General features: G+C 35.1%; 1 protein-coding gene across 2 annotated transcripts in view; it reads left to right on the top strand.

The window, feature by feature from the left end:
- Positions 1-15,857, top strand: part of npr2 (natriuretic peptide receptor 2) — a 53,279-nt gene extending 37,422 nt beyond the window's left edge. For both annotated transcript variants that reach the window (XM_053485341.1, XM_053485342.1), the window contains 11 exons: positions 1,395-1,466; positions 2,294-2,453; positions 2,624-2,779; positions 3,736-3,904; positions 6,586-6,732; positions 7,427-7,550; positions 10,133-10,201; positions 10,373-10,547; positions 11,199-11,297; positions 13,895-13,986; positions 15,320-15,857. In XM_053485341.1, the coding sequence (XP_053341316.1) occupies positions 1,395-1,466; positions 2,294-2,453; positions 2,624-2,779; positions 3,736-3,904; positions 6,586-6,732; positions 7,427-7,550; positions 10,133-10,201; positions 10,373-10,547; positions 11,199-11,297; positions 13,895-13,986; positions 15,320-15,382 (1,326 nt within the window). In that variant the 3' untranslated portion in view covers positions 15,383-15,857. The remainder of the gene's footprint in view (positions 1-1,394; positions 1,467-2,293; positions 2,454-2,623; positions 2,780-3,735; positions 3,905-6,585; positions 6,733-7,426; positions 7,551-10,132; positions 10,202-10,372; positions 10,548-11,198; positions 11,298-13,894; positions 13,987-15,319) is intronic.
- Positions 15,858-17,492: the final 1,635 nt, after the last annotated feature.

Genomic DNA, 17,492 nt, shown 5'->3' with positions numbered 1-17,492 from the left:
CTTGATGGTGCACAATAACAGAACACAGCTATTAGAGTAAAAACTACACCAATGCTCTTATCTCAACGTTTCACTAGTGCTTAAAACGCTGGCCTCCCAGGAACTCCTTTAATGGCTTAGGCATGTGGAAATGTCTTGTAGTGAAGTCAGGACTATATGAGGGATGTGGTGAATAATTGTATTGTGTATAGTGTACCACAGACAGATGTGTCTCTTCCACAAGTTGCCTAAAAGTTATCAATCATTTTCCAAGGATCAGGTTTTCTAGTCGCTGAATGTTTACGGGGACTGCAGTCAACCTCAACCAGGATCGAAATTCATGTGCACTTTTTTAAGACATCTGCACCATTCAAATGTTTTACTTCAACAAAGAGTCTCCGCATTGTACTGTACTTGAAGTCTCCTGTAAATGTCAATCAGTTTTACACCTTAATTCACAAGAAATTTCATTAAAATCTTGGTTTGACTTGAACACCACTTGTGTTAATTATGTAAGCATGTAGTTCTGAACATAACTGGATAAAGACTTCTGTGATTAAGTTATGTGCTTCTCTCCTGGATCTTATAAAATGTTAAGATTAGCCTAAGCTAGCCCTAGCAGTTTATTTAAAAATCATATTAAGCAAAGTCCATCTTGGAAGGATTTTTAAGTTGTATAATTAGTAATTACTCTCAATATAAGCAAGGTAACAAAACCCAACAGGTAAATTTTTTAAATATTTATGAATTTTTTGGCTAATAAAGGCCAGGTAGCTAGCTAACATTTGCTAAGGCTATGATCACTCATGATTTAATACAATATTAAACAGTAAACATTTGACCACATTAAATATATTCTAAACACAACGTCAGAAATCCTGTCTTTTGTTAGCTAGCTGATTAACATTAGTGGTGATGGTTATTATCAGTAAATAATATGATGAGAAATTCTATCGGGTTAGCAAATATTATCTAGCTGACTAGCAGTGAACTTTCTTAAAATCCTGTCAGTTGGACCTGATAGCTGTTAGCTTTTTATTAGCAGGGGGATTGCTAGCATTTAAAAATCATGTCAGCTAACCTTATATTAGCTTATATTAGCAGTAGGGCTTGTTAACATTTAGAGGTATAACTTAAAAATCCTAGATGGCTGGTATTAGTGCTAAATGATAACATTTGTGATTATTACTTAAAATGCTGTCTGAAACTCCTTTTAGGTTAGCTAGCTGGCTAACATAGTTTGTGGAAAATATGTACATTTATAAATACCACTATCTTTCTTATTTCTATCTTGTCTAAGAATTTTGCATGACACTTTTATACCACACTGAACCACTGATATCAAATTCAGATTTTTCGTTTTGGACCTAAACAACTTTTTGTTCACAGTGTTGATTTAACTTTTGTTCTTGCAGGACATTTTGGAAAATGAGAGCATCAATCTGGACTGGATGTTCCGGTTCTCACTGATCAATGACATTGTCAAGGTGTGTGAGAGTGCAGTTTTGCCAAATCATTCAGCCTCAGGAGCTCAATTCATTCTCAATCATTCAGGAGCCCAATTCATGCAGTAAATAATAAGTAACCCGGAAAGGATTTTAACAGTTGTGACAGCCAGATTGGACATGGTTTGTTTGTATCTGTTTTCTTTGTGTGTGTGTGTGTGTGTGTGTGTGTCTGTGTCTGTGTGTGTGTTTGTGCTGCGTTGACAATTTCCATGTGTTGTACTGTAGCTCCATTAGTGATAGAAAAAGGAATGATGCTACTTTTGTAAGATGGATAGAGAAGTAATTTTTGTACAAACTCCTCCATCCTTTTTAGAAGCTGAGACACACAAAACCCCCCAAGCTTTCAGTGAAAATGTTGGTCTGCTAATAGATTACTTAAGAAATCAGCCAACGCAATGAGGATTAAAAAGGACTTTGTGGTTTATTTGTGTGTGACAGACACAAAATCACATTTGCTAATCAGAGGGTCAGGGCTTTAAGCACTGCCAGTTTGCCCTCTTTGGGACCTTTGGCAAGGCTCTTAACCCTAAGCACATACTATATATAATACCCAGCCACTGTAGATGCAGGGCATCCTTAGTGCCAGTCCCAAGTCTGGAGAGATGGGTGGGTTGGGGGAGAAGAGTAACTAAGCATAAAATCTGTGCCAATACCTTTTGATTGTGACGATGCCAAGAAAGAAGTAATAAATATATATATTGTTCTGTACTTAATGTTTTTATGTAGCTCAACACTTTGTAATGTTTTTTTCTGCTACATTTAACCAAAAAACTTATTACATTTAACATTATCTCTTTTTCTGGCAGGGAATGAACTATTTGCACAATAGCTACATTGGCTCCCATGGAAATTTGAAATCGTCGAACTGCGTGGTAGACAGTCGCTTTGTCCTAAAAATTACAGATTATGGTCTGGCAAGCTTTCGGTCGCCCAATGAGAATGAAGATTCGCATGAACTTTATGCAAGTAAGCAAATGTTAAGCTAAAAATGCAAACATGTAGGGTCACTAATTGGCAATTGTGAAATATTTAAACATTTACTTTTATCTGCTATTACTATTTATATTTTAGTTGAAAAACTGAATAAAAAACATTAATCAAAAGGATTATTGTTTGGTAATGCTTTTATATTTTAGGAAAACTGTGGACAGCACCAGAGTTATTGATATATGACAGACCTTCACCACAAGGAACCCAGAAAGGAGATGTGTACAGTTTTGGTATCATCCTGCAGGAGATAGCTTTGAGAAATGGGCCGTTCTATGTGGAAGGCATGGATCTAAGTCCAAAAGGTAAATTATATTTGCATCTATAATATTGTTGAATGGAATGCACTTCTTATGTGTGCTTATATTAATTCAAGCCTTAGTGCCCCGTCAGACACTGAGAAGGCCATGAAGTTCCCACTGCGTCTTAAAAATATCTAAGAATTCAGCAGGAATGGGGTCAAAATGGAAAATGTGCATTTTTCATCTTCATACTACTTCTTAGCCACGTCTCTTTCTACTTCTTTTACAATTTGCCATAGCAAAAGCTTGTTGTGAGAACTCTATTGACGGAGCAACAACGCTGTAACATTAGTTACAGGGTTAACTGGTACTGTAAATGTCATCATTAATATGTCCGTACAAAGTTCTTCCTGCGTCTTGCTTAGACTACGTCCTCGCCAGGCTTATTTTTGAAAATGTCCAAAAAAAGCATGGCAGCTCGACTACATCCTTATCAGTTTCTACTGTGCTCCTGCAGAGTTGTACAAGTTCTCACTGCATTCACCCAATTCTTTGGGGGGACATAATGGGGTCGAGGCATGACGGTGGGGTAATAGCAAATTTACATTGGACAGTTTGTCATGACACAATGTGATGAGCTGACCCCAAATATAGGAGAAGAACCCTCACAATATTGACCTTAACGTTTGGCGTTTTAATGTAATTGCTGATTGGTAAATGTGATGCATGTTGCTTCCAACAAAGGCATTTGCAAAACGTTTATTGGATAGTCATTATAACTTACTCATCGTGCTTACCACTACACCACCGTGCTACCGGATCGTCAATATATTACTACTAAATTGTTATGCTAATGTATCCAATAAAAAGACATTAATCAAGAATACTCTGAAAATAGCTAATCATTTACCTAATAACCAATTTTGACAGCAGAAACGATAAAAAATATAGAAATATTATTACTTTACCAAGCAATGTGCTTTTATTTATGTTCATGTTTATAATGTTCTGTGTTTCAGAGATAATCCAGAAAGTGCGAAATGGCCAAAAGCCTCATTTCCGTCCAACGACGGATAACTCGCGCCACTGCGAGGAGCTGACCACCCTGATGGAGAACTGCTGGGCAGAGGAGCCCACGGAGCGCCCAGACTTTAGCCACATCAAGATCTTCATAACCAAACTCAACAAGTGAGTGCTGCTGCTATAACGCATGCCAGTTTGTCCTTGATGGCCTGGAGCTTTGGAATGATCCAGGTTTTTTTCAAATTAGAGATATAAATGTGGTGAATATTAATTATTTTAGCATTATGCTTAGTATTTTTCCTTTTACTTGTTTAAAGCATTAACCATGTATGAGCCAGGGTTGTTACATTGTACGATGGTACAGTATGTAGTATGTTGACATTCTGGTAATTAGGTAATTAGTATAAGGTGTACAAGATATACTCATGAACAAAAGAAACATTGCACATATAAATTGCTTGCAAAATGTATTCCTGTCAAATTAATAGGAAACCGAACGCTGGCCCCCAGCGTTATTTATTTGTGTGTGTGTATGTATATATATATATATATATATATATATATATATTTGAATATGTGTATATATATATATATATATATATATATATATATATATACACAAATTAGGAGGTGAAAGCAATGGATAGTTGCAAATGAAAGTTGTTCATTTAGCTAAAAGTTACCTAAATAGGGCAGAATATTTTGCCTGTACTAGATGAGAGATGTATTCAAGCTATATATCTAGGCAGACCTTTTAGTAGAATGGTAGAATGACATTGTAGTATCTGTTATTGTCTTATGAATATTTTATGAATGCTGATCTAAACATTCATGAATACTGTATGAGTGTTTACGGAAAGTATGTTATTCATAAAAATGCATTTTCACTCTTCATATAAATTACAAACCATTTAAGATCAGTTATCAATTGTCTTTCAATTTTTAAATAGAATTACTCAACAATTGCCCATATCTTTATATTTTAAGAATGTTATTTTAAATGTCAAATAAATAATATGCAATATGTATATATACAGTATAAATGTTATCATTCTGAATGGAATCTCATACTTTTGAATTTGCTGTGTATTATTTGTACACCACAACTTTTAAAAGAATAGTTAATTACATTTATTGAATCTTTTGGTTGATATGAATTCTGATACTGGATTCTATTTGTATAAACAGAGATCTGTGAGAGATCTTTCAACTCCAGAGCTTGGCACTTCGCGTTTGATTGATAAATGGCTTTCAATATGGAATAAAAAAGTAACTGATTTATTAGCACAACTTGACATGTTAAAACGTTTGGCTAAAACGTTTGGCAGACATCGTTAATTGAAAAAGGGAGCTCTTCTTATAATGAAATGCATGGCATGCGTGATGCGGATATTTTCAGTATGCCAAGGAATTGAACATGGGTAAAGTTTTTGCCTATTTTTGCCATTTTTATCACTAAAAAGTTTATAGCACTTGGTCATATAGCTTTTAATTTGCTTTTTAAATTCACTTTACATCATGTATTACCTTCAAATAAGAATATCCTTATCATCAATGTATTTTACTACATGTATTTCACATAGTACAGTTTATACAGTGCATTACATCTTTTGTACGTTCTCTATTGCTGTTATAAATGCAAATAGCAATTAGCAATAACAAAAAAAACCCTGAGATGAGCTTTTTTCAGTTGCGTAGTTTTCTAATGGTGCATGTGGGTGTGTGAGTTCTGACCCAGAATAGATCTGAATCATTCAGCACAAAGTTAGGGCACCAGCTGAGGATGATTCAACCCACATCTACATGTCTTGCATAGATTCTCAACCTTACATTTGTAGCACAGCTCTTCAAGCTGCCATAGTAAGAGGAACCAGCGACTGTGATTGCTTCACACAGTAGAGGTACAGCTTATTCCTCTCAGTGGTCATTAATCGGCCACAAACAAATAATTACTAAATAATTTAGTGGAAATTAAATTTAATAATCTGTGGGGGGGAAAAACTAACAAAAAAAAAAACCCAGACAAATAATCCCTTAAGATCCAATTTTGATTGAGATTCCTTCAGAAATCCTGTCAGGTTATCAAAATGGCTAACATTGGCAGTGAATCTTTTATATTAACCTTTAAAAAAAAATGTCCTCAAAATTCTGACAGAAATCCTGTCAGGTTTTCAGGAATTAGTTAGGCTAAGTAATAGTGAAAGTTAGTAACATTAAAATATGCTTATGTATTTAAATATTTAATGTTAGAAATCCTATAATGTAATAGCTAATCTACTAGCATTATTAGTGTACATTATTAGAATTAATATATATGTATTTAAAATGTCTGTCAGAAATTCTGTCAGGTTAGCGCATATTAGCAAGAATGCTAGACAGTATGCACAGTTTATTCAGTATGTACTATTATTCATTTAAAAAGAAGCTTGTTACTTATGTTAGCTTGCTAGTTGTAACAGCAGGAGATGATACATAAATACATAGGTACATAGATATATAGATTTATTTTGACAGAAATAGTTTTGTAAGCTAGCCCTACATTAAAAGTGTACATTATCAAGTTATAGTATAGCACCAATTATAAGTATACAGTACAGTATATTAAACATTCTGAGAAAATGTATAACAAAATATGTGAAATGTATCCACATATAGGAGTGCTAAATAATCCTGGTATTGTTTAATAAATAATAATTAAGTGAGAAAAGGATGGAAAAACACCAGTTTAATCATTTATGCAAGTCATCCTTTCAGAGTTCTAACAAATCAGTTTCTTTGCTTTTTTTCAATGATTTATTAAATGATTGTGTTTCTGGGTTTCTGATTGCTGCTTGTGTTTGTGGCAGAGAAGGGAGCACCAGCATCCTGAATAACCTGCTGTCCCGAATGGAGCAGTACGCCAACAACCTGGAGAACCTGGTGGAGGAGCGAACTCAGGCCTACTTGGAGGAAAAGAGGAGAGCTGAAAATCTGCTTTACCAAATCTTGCCACAGTGAGAAACTTTTTTTTTTGTTATTTTGTAAGATGCACATTTGTGTTTCCTTATCGCTGCCAAGCTCTTAACCACAATTTGATGAATGAATGGTTATTAAGTCCCTTCCCTATACACACACACTCCCTCACACACAAAACTACTTGATGTACTTTCACTAAGAGTTTTTTTTTTCCTTGTATGCTGAAAATAGCTGATTGTCCTGGCATTGTCCTCTATTTTAGACATAATTATGTAAGCAGTGAGGAACATTAAAGCCAGCTGAAGTGACTGCTGAGGACTGTGGGAACGGCTGGGAATTTTAAGCCCTCTTTTTCTAGAAGCAGGAAAATCCACGTCTCTATCATTAATTGATCTTTTTTCCCTGGTGGAAAGAAGGATTTCTGTTGTTATATCGGGAAAGGCTGAGAACCAGAGTTGAGTTTGGCTGCCATGTAATGCAGTGTTTGAAATTAATGTTTCATTTTATTCCTTGTACATGCATTTGCCTGAAACATACTACAACTCCTTAGTAAGCTTGTCATAGTTCTAAAATTTTGGGGCCTGTTAAATTACTCGTGGCTGCCCTTGGTTATTATTTTTGGTCCCTATGCATTAGTGTTAAAATTACACTGGAACTTGGCAGTGATTTTGCTGTTCAGCTTCTTGAGTATTTGAATTTTTATTTTTTTTATTCATTTATTTTTGCTAACAGTTCAGTAGCTGAGCAGCTGAAGAGAGGAGAGACAGTGCAGGCAGAGGCTTTTGACAGCGTCACCATCTATTTCAGTGACATAGTGGGCTTCACTTCAATGTCAGCAGAAAGCACACCATTGCAGGTATGTATATTATCATGGTAACATTACAGCTTTCGCATGTTAACATTAAGAAAGGTCGTAAAATATATTCATGACTCATTAAATCATAATCAGACACCGTTCGACTGAAGCTGAGCCCAAGGAAGAAAAGGCCCCTTGAAAAGATAAATGCGTTCTCCAACCCTTGGCTTTGCCTCGACTAAATCTTCTTCGATCACCTTTTGAGGAAGAGGGCTTAAACTCTGATGGCCCAATATGGTCTGGGGTTTTTAATATCTTCTGCCAGGAAAACTCCATTAGTTGTAGAGGCAAGGATTGGTTAAGTTTGCATGAATTTCAAATCATATCTAACGAATCCGACAGCGCACAGAAGTCTCTGTTTAACTCAGTCCTGAGCTGGTAAAATGCCAGTACATTGTTCAAGCTTTTAGCATAGTAAGGGCTTTGTGTTGCGACAGAATTGACTGGGTATTGATAGGGTGTGAAAGAGACGAGAAAAGAAATGATTATTTCAGTCTAGACAGATATAAATAAATATAATAAGCTGTGCAAGTAACTTTTGGACACACCAACCTGAACCTAACAAGAAATGCTTTAAAAAATATTTTGTTCGTTACCAACAGCAAAAATAATCTAGCTGATTTATTATTTACTAAGATTAGAGCATCTCATCAATTAATAGGGATAGGCATCACAAGGGACCATCTGATACCTTATTATTATTATTATTATTATTATTATAATACCCATGTTCCAATTCGATTTATATTAGTATCACAATTTTATAAGTTTTTTCCGTATTTTCTGTATTTTTCTGTTTTTAATTTTTTTAGATTGCGTTACGATTCTTAACAAACTTGAATAATGAATAAATAATTCTCTCAAACAAATAGAATTATAGAAGAATACCAACATTTTACCAACTCAAATATAAACAAATATGAATAAAAACAAAAATAGATGTCTGAGTCACTGTGGGGATGCATGAATTACCACACAAAAGAATCATGATCACGTAACCTAATCAGTTTTTCATAATTAATAAAAGATTTATTTAAATAATTGGCAAATCACTGTGATATTTGATTAATAGAAGACCCTGGAACATCCTGTTATAGAAAAACAATTTGCTAATCACACATTGTGAGATTATTTAGTACTTTTATTTTAGTTTTTATTCTGTATTGTAACAAGATATACATTTCACCGTTTGATTTTATACTCTACTCTAAATTTTTTAACTTACACTGTTACTCTGAACACATTGTGTTCTCATTGTAATGTATTCATTATCACTCTCTTTATTCATGCAAATCTATTTCACGGTTCACCCTGTGTTTGGGCTTGCATCCAAAAGAGGAGGAAGAAACTATTTTCAGTTGAGGGACGCTCTAACAGAAATGCGTCAAACCAAAGCAATTTTTATATAATAGTGCATAAGATCCAATATTGGAGCACAAGTTTGCAGGACATGTTCTTAGACAAGTTCTGAAAAGCTGATTGACCTCTAGGGCGATTTGTGAGATAACAGCTTCAGACTTGGTGCAACAATTAATTCCTGAGAGAATCTCGAGGAAAACGGCACGCCAGAACTAGAGACTAATTAAAATACATTCATTGCTGTAACTGGTTAAGGAGAATGTTAAAAAAAAAGACTTAAATAGTTTAATTAAAACAATATATTAGACATTATACCTAATCCAGCAGGAATTTGTGGTTGTCAAAACATTGTGGTGATGGAAATTTGGCCTTGTTACAGACAATGTTGTTAATTGTTAATGGGCTTTTTGAAAGTTGATTAAATGAGAACAACTCTGAGTACACAATGATGGGATGACTTTGAACAAATGCCACAAATTAATGCAAATTAGCTCCAAATTAGTATTAATTCTTCTTTGTATTAATTTGGAGTCCAAACTCTGATCAATGAGAGCACTGCGTGTGCTACCACTGGACCACGAGGGAGCATGCCGTTGAAGTTTGAAAATGCATGTAGATAAATAACAATGCCACAAACACAATTTTACAGTACAGTAATTTGGGAGATAAGATGGACCCAATAGGTACCTAATATTTCTGAAAGCAAGTGAAACAGATGGGCAACATTACAACCCTAAGAGATGCATGGTTGGTCATTGTATGAATGGGTGTTAATCATAAATGCTCCAAATAACGGGTTATAATTTCATTGTTTTGAGGTTAAATAGTTAAATAGAATGTTGTTCTGGTGTTAAACGTTAATGCAGAATCATTACAACCAAAGTCATTCAGTGTTAGGGTTTCTGCTTGGAAGCATTTTTAGGGCTAGTTCCACTAAATGTCAGATTTTCTTTCTTGGATATTTGTCAGTTGTGATGCCAGCGACAGATTTTTGTTGTCATGAAGTCATGACCGACATATGCTAGAACATCAGGAGAACTCATTTTCTAGTGCTGTGCATGTAAATGATGTTCAAACATAAACCAAATTGGAGAAAAAAAGTCATATTAAATTAGTTTTTATGTTCATACTTTGACAAATCTGAATTACACGTACCACAAGAATATTTCTTTATAATGCTTTCTGGCAGCGAAATGTAACCAGAAGCATCCTTTTCCCTGCAGGTTGTAACACTGCTGAATGACTTGTACACATGTTTTGATGCCATCATTGATAATTTCGATGTTTATAAGGTGAGTAGTACCCTTTAAATCCTTGTTGAATACATATTGTTAGGATTTTTTCTATTAAACCAAAAACCTTTTTTTAGTTTTTAAAAGATTTGTTCTTTAATAACTATGCTCAGGTTTAAACAATAACATCACATAGCACGGTTCATGACTTCTACCTTTAAATCTTTTTAGGTGGAGACCATCGGCGATGCCTATATGGTGGTGTCTGGCCTCCCAGTACGTAACGGCAAACTCCACGCTCGGGAGATTGCCGGAATGTCGTTAGCTTTACTGGAGCAGGTCAAAAGCTTTAAAATCAGACATAGACCAAATGACCAGCTGTGGCTACGCATCGGAATCCACACAGGTACCATTCATGCTGTTGAAACATCGGGCAAATTTGCTTTATTACTTCATCTTGGAAATTCCCCAAGTGTGTTTACACATGGGAAAGAATTAGATTAAACAGCAAGTGTGTTTACACATAGGAAAGAATTAGATTAAACAGCAAAAAGCATTTAATGTTGGTCATTAATTTCAGCACTTTACTTGTTTACTTGAATTCAAGTAAAACACACTATAAATTCAACCTTTTTGCAAACTGTTATAAATACAACGTATGGCTTTTATGCCACACACTGTGGCAAGTCTGTATCACTACCAATCATCCCATCCTGCAATGGCTGAGTCACAGCATTAGTACTTAATTAATGTTTTCTCTTATGCTCAGCCTCACAGCCAGCAGTAATCCTCTTACTCCTGCTTTAGAGTAAATCCCCCAGCATGCTTTCACAAATCTCTGTCAATCTCTGTCAGCTTGTGTATATGCACACCATGGTGGCTGTTGTAACGAGATTAACGCTGGAACGATTGCAGGGATCAATGTCCTCAGCGTGAACCCACAACCTGTCAGATGATACTTATGTTCAGAGGGTTCTGTATGGTGTCTTCTGGCAGGAGTTAATTAATCTCCCACATCTGTCTGTCTTTCTGTGTATGTGTGTGTGTGTGTGTAAAGGGCCTGTCTGTGCAGGTGTAGTAGGACTCAAAATGCCCAGGTACTGTTTATTTGGAGACACTGTCAACACGGCATCAAGGATGGAGTCCACCGGGGAAGGTGGGTGACAAGAACTCATTTCTAGACAATGTTGAGATGCTAAGAAACTTCACATTAGTAGAAGTAATGACTCAAGCTGAAGTAAAAATACGTGTCCTTGAGTAAGAGTCAGAAAGTATTTGCAGAGACACAACTGTAACAAATGTAAATACAGGTTCATTGTTTATTGCATTAAAACTGGAAGTAGATTTGAAATTTTGTGATTCTTAACATCAAACCAGGTATTAAGTCACATTTTGGGTAATTTGAGTTAAATTTATTGAGAGTACTGGTTCAATAAGCTTCATTTGAATATGATACCCAGTTTATTACATTGCATCATGCCCAGTTTCTGAGATATGGCCAGTGCAAGTTTGTTTATGAGAAGGCCTTTGGAAAAATCCATTAAAATCGTATATTTATTTATAATATTTGAAGAAAGATTTCATCATGTAGTAAGAAAGAGGGATGCCTTTGGTTCATTTCGGCACCAGGATTTCCCTGCTACTCCTAAGGATAACTTCGCCAGCAGTGGTTTGGATAAAGTTTTTTTAAGTACTTTAAAACAACGTTTAAGATTAAAACTTTCTCAAACATGTTGAAGGATCAGGAGGATAGGGGATTAATCAACTTTTTTTGTCAAAACTAAAAATTCAATACATTTCACCTATTTCAAATATTGCCCACAGCGCAAAAATAATGTGATCTAATCTGTTAATACTTGACTTGATATGATGGGTGACAATTGTGAAAGAAACTTAACAATATGTAAAACATTATTTGCTGTTTGCCTAGGTTTCAGACATAATCTTATATAGTAGTGATATAGTACTAATTGTTATGACAATTTAAATGCTCCAAATTGATCTTTTAAGACATTTTATTTCAATCGAGATTCGGACGCACACAAAAGCAAAAAAAAAAAAAAAAAGATCAACACTAATACAAAGGAAGCCTGATTACTGTGTAAATGAAGCATCACTTTCATGAATTTTTTCCAAGCCATTTCTACATGTTTGGTCCATTAAAGGGGTTCCTGGGAGGCCAGCGTTTCAGATGTGTACCAGGTAGTCTGACCATGGCTCCGGCGTACTGAGAAAACCTTTTACCCTGATAGTTTTCAAGCACTAGTGAAACACTGGAATAGGTGCATTAGTGTTGTAGTGATGGGTCGTGATGTTAGATTCGTTAAGGTGATGGGTCATTTTAAACTAATCTTAAGTGTGACTCGGGAAGAACGTGTTGTCATGGGAAATTATTTGTCCAGTCACCCATGTGGAATATCATAGGTTCTGTTGTAATTATTAAAAGATGTATAATAAGCATTTTCATAGAAATAGTGGTAAATAATAAATTCATCTTTTCCTTTTTTATTACATTATACTTTAATCTTGTTTGTTGTGAGATTAACATTTGCATATTATGCGATGCGTACATAGTAGAAAGTACCACGTAACATTTTAATAAAATTTTTTTTTAATGAACTAAATTAATTGGAAATGACTCAAAAAAAGATTTGTTCATTTTCCTGAACGACACTCAAAGATCTGAGTCAGTAAAATGACCCGAACTTCCCATCACTATAGTGTAGCAGGGTTACGTATATACTGTAGATAAATAACGGGAGTTTTTAATTCTGTTTATTCTGCATTCGGTCTGACTTGAACAAGCCTCGTAATTTTATGTTAATGCACAGATTTTGAACATTATTTACCATTATTTATTTTTGTTTAAATTACATGTTTTATTCTGCCCTTAATTTAAGGATATTGTTACAGGATTTTTTATTCAGTGTACATAAGTTCTGTGCCAGTTCAACAATTACAGTTGAATAAATAGAATTAATTAGTACTGTAGATTGATTGGAAATTGATTAAATCTAACAATATATGACCCATCTGTAAATGTCATGTCAATTTGTATGTTAAAAACAGGTGCATACTGGTTAAGAAATACATTTGATATTGGTAAATTAATACGTTTTCCATCTTGATTAGTGATGAGTGAGTGGCGCAGGCATTTATTGGCCTTTTTCTTATTGGAGCAGTTCATTCATAATCAGTCTCAATCGATGAATTTACCAACTTGCTATCGTAGTCATCAGTCCACAGCGTATAGAATAATTAGTAAACGTTTCCAGCGTTTCTCACAGCACAGAATCTCCCAGAATGGATTGATGGGACAACTCTGGCGCTCACCAGCTCCGAGACAATCAAAATAAATACACACTGACACGACATGCGCCGTCTATGCGGCTCATTGTTTCTTATTGACTTTCTGCCTGACTTCCTGTACTGAGCTTCCTTGTACTTAATAACCATTAATAATGAATGCAGAACTCCCTGCCCCTCTATCCTGTCTGATTTACAGTGCACTTCTAAGTAATCCTCAGCCTCCATAAAATCTATTGCACATGCACAGCCCATATGGAGCGTGCGTTTCCCATCAAATCCGTCCAAAGCACCAGAGACTACATGCACACATACATTACTCATTACGTGGTAGGGCTGCCTGGGATTTTCCATAAGTCTGAGGTCATCTGGGTCCAGCTGTCACTCACAGATGTGCACTTAGTGTGATTGCGTGTATTGATACTGTATGTCCCCTCCTTTTCGCAGCCCTGCGGATACACGTGTCCTCAGCCACCAAAGAGGTACTTGACGAGTTTGGCTACTTTGACCTCCAGCTACGAGGCGATATAGAAATAAAGGTAAAGTACTCAAGGAAATAATAAAACATGCCAATGATTTTGATTTGTTGCTCGTAATCAAATTTTCCCGTCAATATTATGGCAACGCTCAGAGCTGGGTTTGAAGGCAGTATTTAAAAAAGTATTAAAAAAAAAATAATAATAATAATAATAAAACCAAGCATTTTGTATGTTTTTTTAAAACCCATTATTTAATATCATTTAATAAGATATTTTATTAATAATGTTCAAATAGATGCAAGTGAACACTACAGGATGAGTTTATGACTGCCCCTAGGCTAGTTCACAAATGGACTGGCTAATTAGAGAGCTAGCTTAATAGCTAGCTCGTGGAGGGTTTGTTTATTTTTGTCTGTGAAGATTTTTTCTGCCTTTCTGTCAGGATATGCTGACTTTTATCCTTCTTCTCGTTTAAAAAGCATTTCTAAAGCAATTTGGACTTTGGTGTCCAAAAGGCCACTATCTAAGCTAACTAGCCTTTATTTTTTGAGGTAAAGAGTAAAGAGTAGAAATGTAGCATTATCTTCAAAACATGTCACTGGAGCCTTCAATTAAACCATGTAGGCTTTAACAGATTTACACTTGTTTAAAGATAAATCATTTTTGCTTAAGAAATAATAATTTTTATTTATTTATTTATTTATTCATTTATTTTTGTTATTTTATTTTTTTAAAGTCAGAACCAAAAAAAAAAAAAGAGTTGGTTAGTGTTTTAATAGTACTGATTATACCAACAATATCTCTAAATTGTGTATTAACACATTTTTCTCAATATTCATATTATTTTAGGAATGCCGGAACTAACATGTTAAAAAAAGTCTTTAAAAATATTCTTGTGACCAAATCATCATCAGCCCCAGTACTAAGTCTCTCTATAAAGTGTTCTGAACGTAGTGCTTCTTTCAGTGCTCTATACAGTATATTTACTCCACCAATCCAGTTTTTATGTTTTAAACCAGATTTATCTCTCCGGACTCTGAGTTGCGAATGGTTCTCTTTGTGTTTCTCGGCTTACAAGCTGTAGCAGAGACATAGAGTCAGCACGCACACTGTGTCCCTGTAGGAAACAAATGCCGCTCCGTTCAATCCTGATGAAGCCACTTTTCCGAGTCGTGCTTATCCGGGGCTGGTTTGCAGTCTCTTTTATGTAATTATATTTAAAGCTTAGTGGCAGGGGATGCTTGATGGCCTCTAATCGGGATGCTAGTCATTAGACTTTGCAGACTCATGCCGCTCTGCTGTCCTCAGCGCAGGCTCCGAGTGCTGATTATTTGCTTCAGCGTACATCCTGAGAGCTTGTCGATGTACTGTATTGATCTCTCCTTTCTTGCAGGGCAAAGGCAAAATGAGAACGTATTGGCTTCTAGGGGAGAAGACAGATGTCTACGTTATCTGAGTGCCGCTCATGGAGGGAAGCTCTGGGCCAAAACTTCTTCAGCACAATCCTTGTTTTTATGTTCTCAGTTTGAAAGGATGCACCAACCAGCCTCGTCCTCACATCGAACATGTTACTCCTGATACCTTAAGAGGAATTATAATATTGGTATGTTTCATACCTGCTCTAACTGCAAAATAAACTGTAAAGGTGTTTTTTATTGATGATGATAATGCAACTTCCAGTGTTGATAGCTGAGGACTTTTTTTCCTCATTGATTTTACTTATTTTTGTGCTTTCTATATACCAGGATTTGTACGTGATTTGAAAATCAATGTCTATCTACACACAGCACATGAAAAGGGCAAAAGTACAATGTACTGAACTTAGTGCTGGTGTCAGAAGGGATATTTTGCTCTGGTACTATACAGGTTAATATTTGTATATATGTATATCCAAGACAATGTAAGATATTTTGTTCAATAAACAATCTGAAAAAAAAACATGCAGTTTCTGAACATTTGCACACGATTTGTGATATACAGTACATTTCCTACCTCAGTGCAATGTTTGAATGGTTTGCCTCGCATAAGGATTTTTTTTTTACATTACTCGAGTAGCATTTTTTCTATTCTCCTACAATCTCAATGAATCGTATCACATTACAAAAACACACAACAATTTTGACTTAATATAGTCTAACATTTTGAACTCAAGAGATCATTTTGGGTAGTTCAGCTTATAAACGAGTTTTGTTAATCATCCAGTATATCATATTATTCTTATTTTAAATAGATTTTAAATTATTTCTTATGGAAATATATATGGTGGCATGCAGTAACAGTTAATTTCCATTGCACTCTAGCATAATAAGCTAAAGGAATGATGTCACAGATTATTGGTAGTATATTAGGTCTTTTACCATCTGTGTGTGTGTGTGTTTGCGCTCATGCTCACAGCATCATCCCACCTACTCGATTGTGAATTGCCTCCCACACTCGGCTCTGTCGCTGCGGCTGCTGTTGCACAGAGGTCGTACTGCAGCACGCAACTGTGCCCGTGTTCAATAATGAGACAACTTCTTTGTAGCAGTGTCTAGCTTTATGTCTTTTATGTGTATTTAAAAAAAAACAGCTCTGGGTAAGCAGTCACATATGTAAGCTGTACTTCAAATCAAATTCAAGAAGTCGGGAGTGGTAAAGAGTTACATTTTGGGAAGTTGAAGCAAAGTTTAATTTAAAAAAATATGAATCTTATAGTGTACCGATGTTAAAAAAAAAACAGAAATTACAAGGAAGTGTTTTCAGAACCCCTAATTGCCACTAAGTGACAGCATAAGATATATTATAAAAACACACACTCAAGTCAAAGTGGGAGTGTGTTCATGTTAAACTCAATATTGAGACTCTACTTTTCTAGTACTGAATGTTGCCCCGCAATTCATTATAGTCATTGGTATTGTGTGAGTTAGCATTGTTTTGCCTTGAAAAACAAAAAAGAAATAAAAATGTCATACAGTGGCTAATGAAGGCAAAATGTCTGTTTGAAAATGAAGGTGTGAAATGATTTAAGTTGGTTTTACTTATAAGCTAAGCTAGCATCAAAGAAATAAATGCAAATTAAAGGCACAATTTAAAGCAATGTATACATACTGGGACATTTTTAACATCACCATTTACCAGTATCTAGAATGTCGGCCGAAAATAGCACAAATGCCACGAATGCTTGTGTCGTGTTACAATTTCAGGCCTAGTTGTAAACATGCAAGGTTAAACTATTCTGCTAGCCAAATCCGGATCCATCATTCCTGTCATTCAACATTGTTATGTTAAGTACTGGACATTATTGGACCATTGCTCATCTGCTAATCAGGGATTGGATCTTGTCTGATCAATAACAATCTAAGGCTGAAATTTCTTCACTGCAAAAACCAACAGAAAATATCTTAAATCCAAACAAATATATATACTTTTTTAAATCTAAAATTAAAACAAGCAAATATATAATAATTAAGCTTATTTCTAGACACATTCTACTAGACATATTGGACAGGTAACCAAAATGTTCATTAGACATACATTTTAGATAAAGTTTTTAAGTGTCATATTTTGAGCATTTCTTTCAAGAAATA

This window comes from Clarias gariepinus, chromosome 24 (assembly GCF_024256425.1).
Source record: "Clarias gariepinus isolate MV-2021 ecotype Netherlands chromosome 24, CGAR_prim_01v2, whole genome shotgun sequence".
In the NCBI taxonomy this organism is placed as follows: Eukaryota; Metazoa; Chordata; class Actinopteri; order Siluriformes; family Clariidae; genus Clarias; species Clarias gariepinus.
The sequence above is the reverse complement of the archived record's forward strand: the minus strand, read 5'-3'. Positions and strand labels throughout refer to the sequence as shown.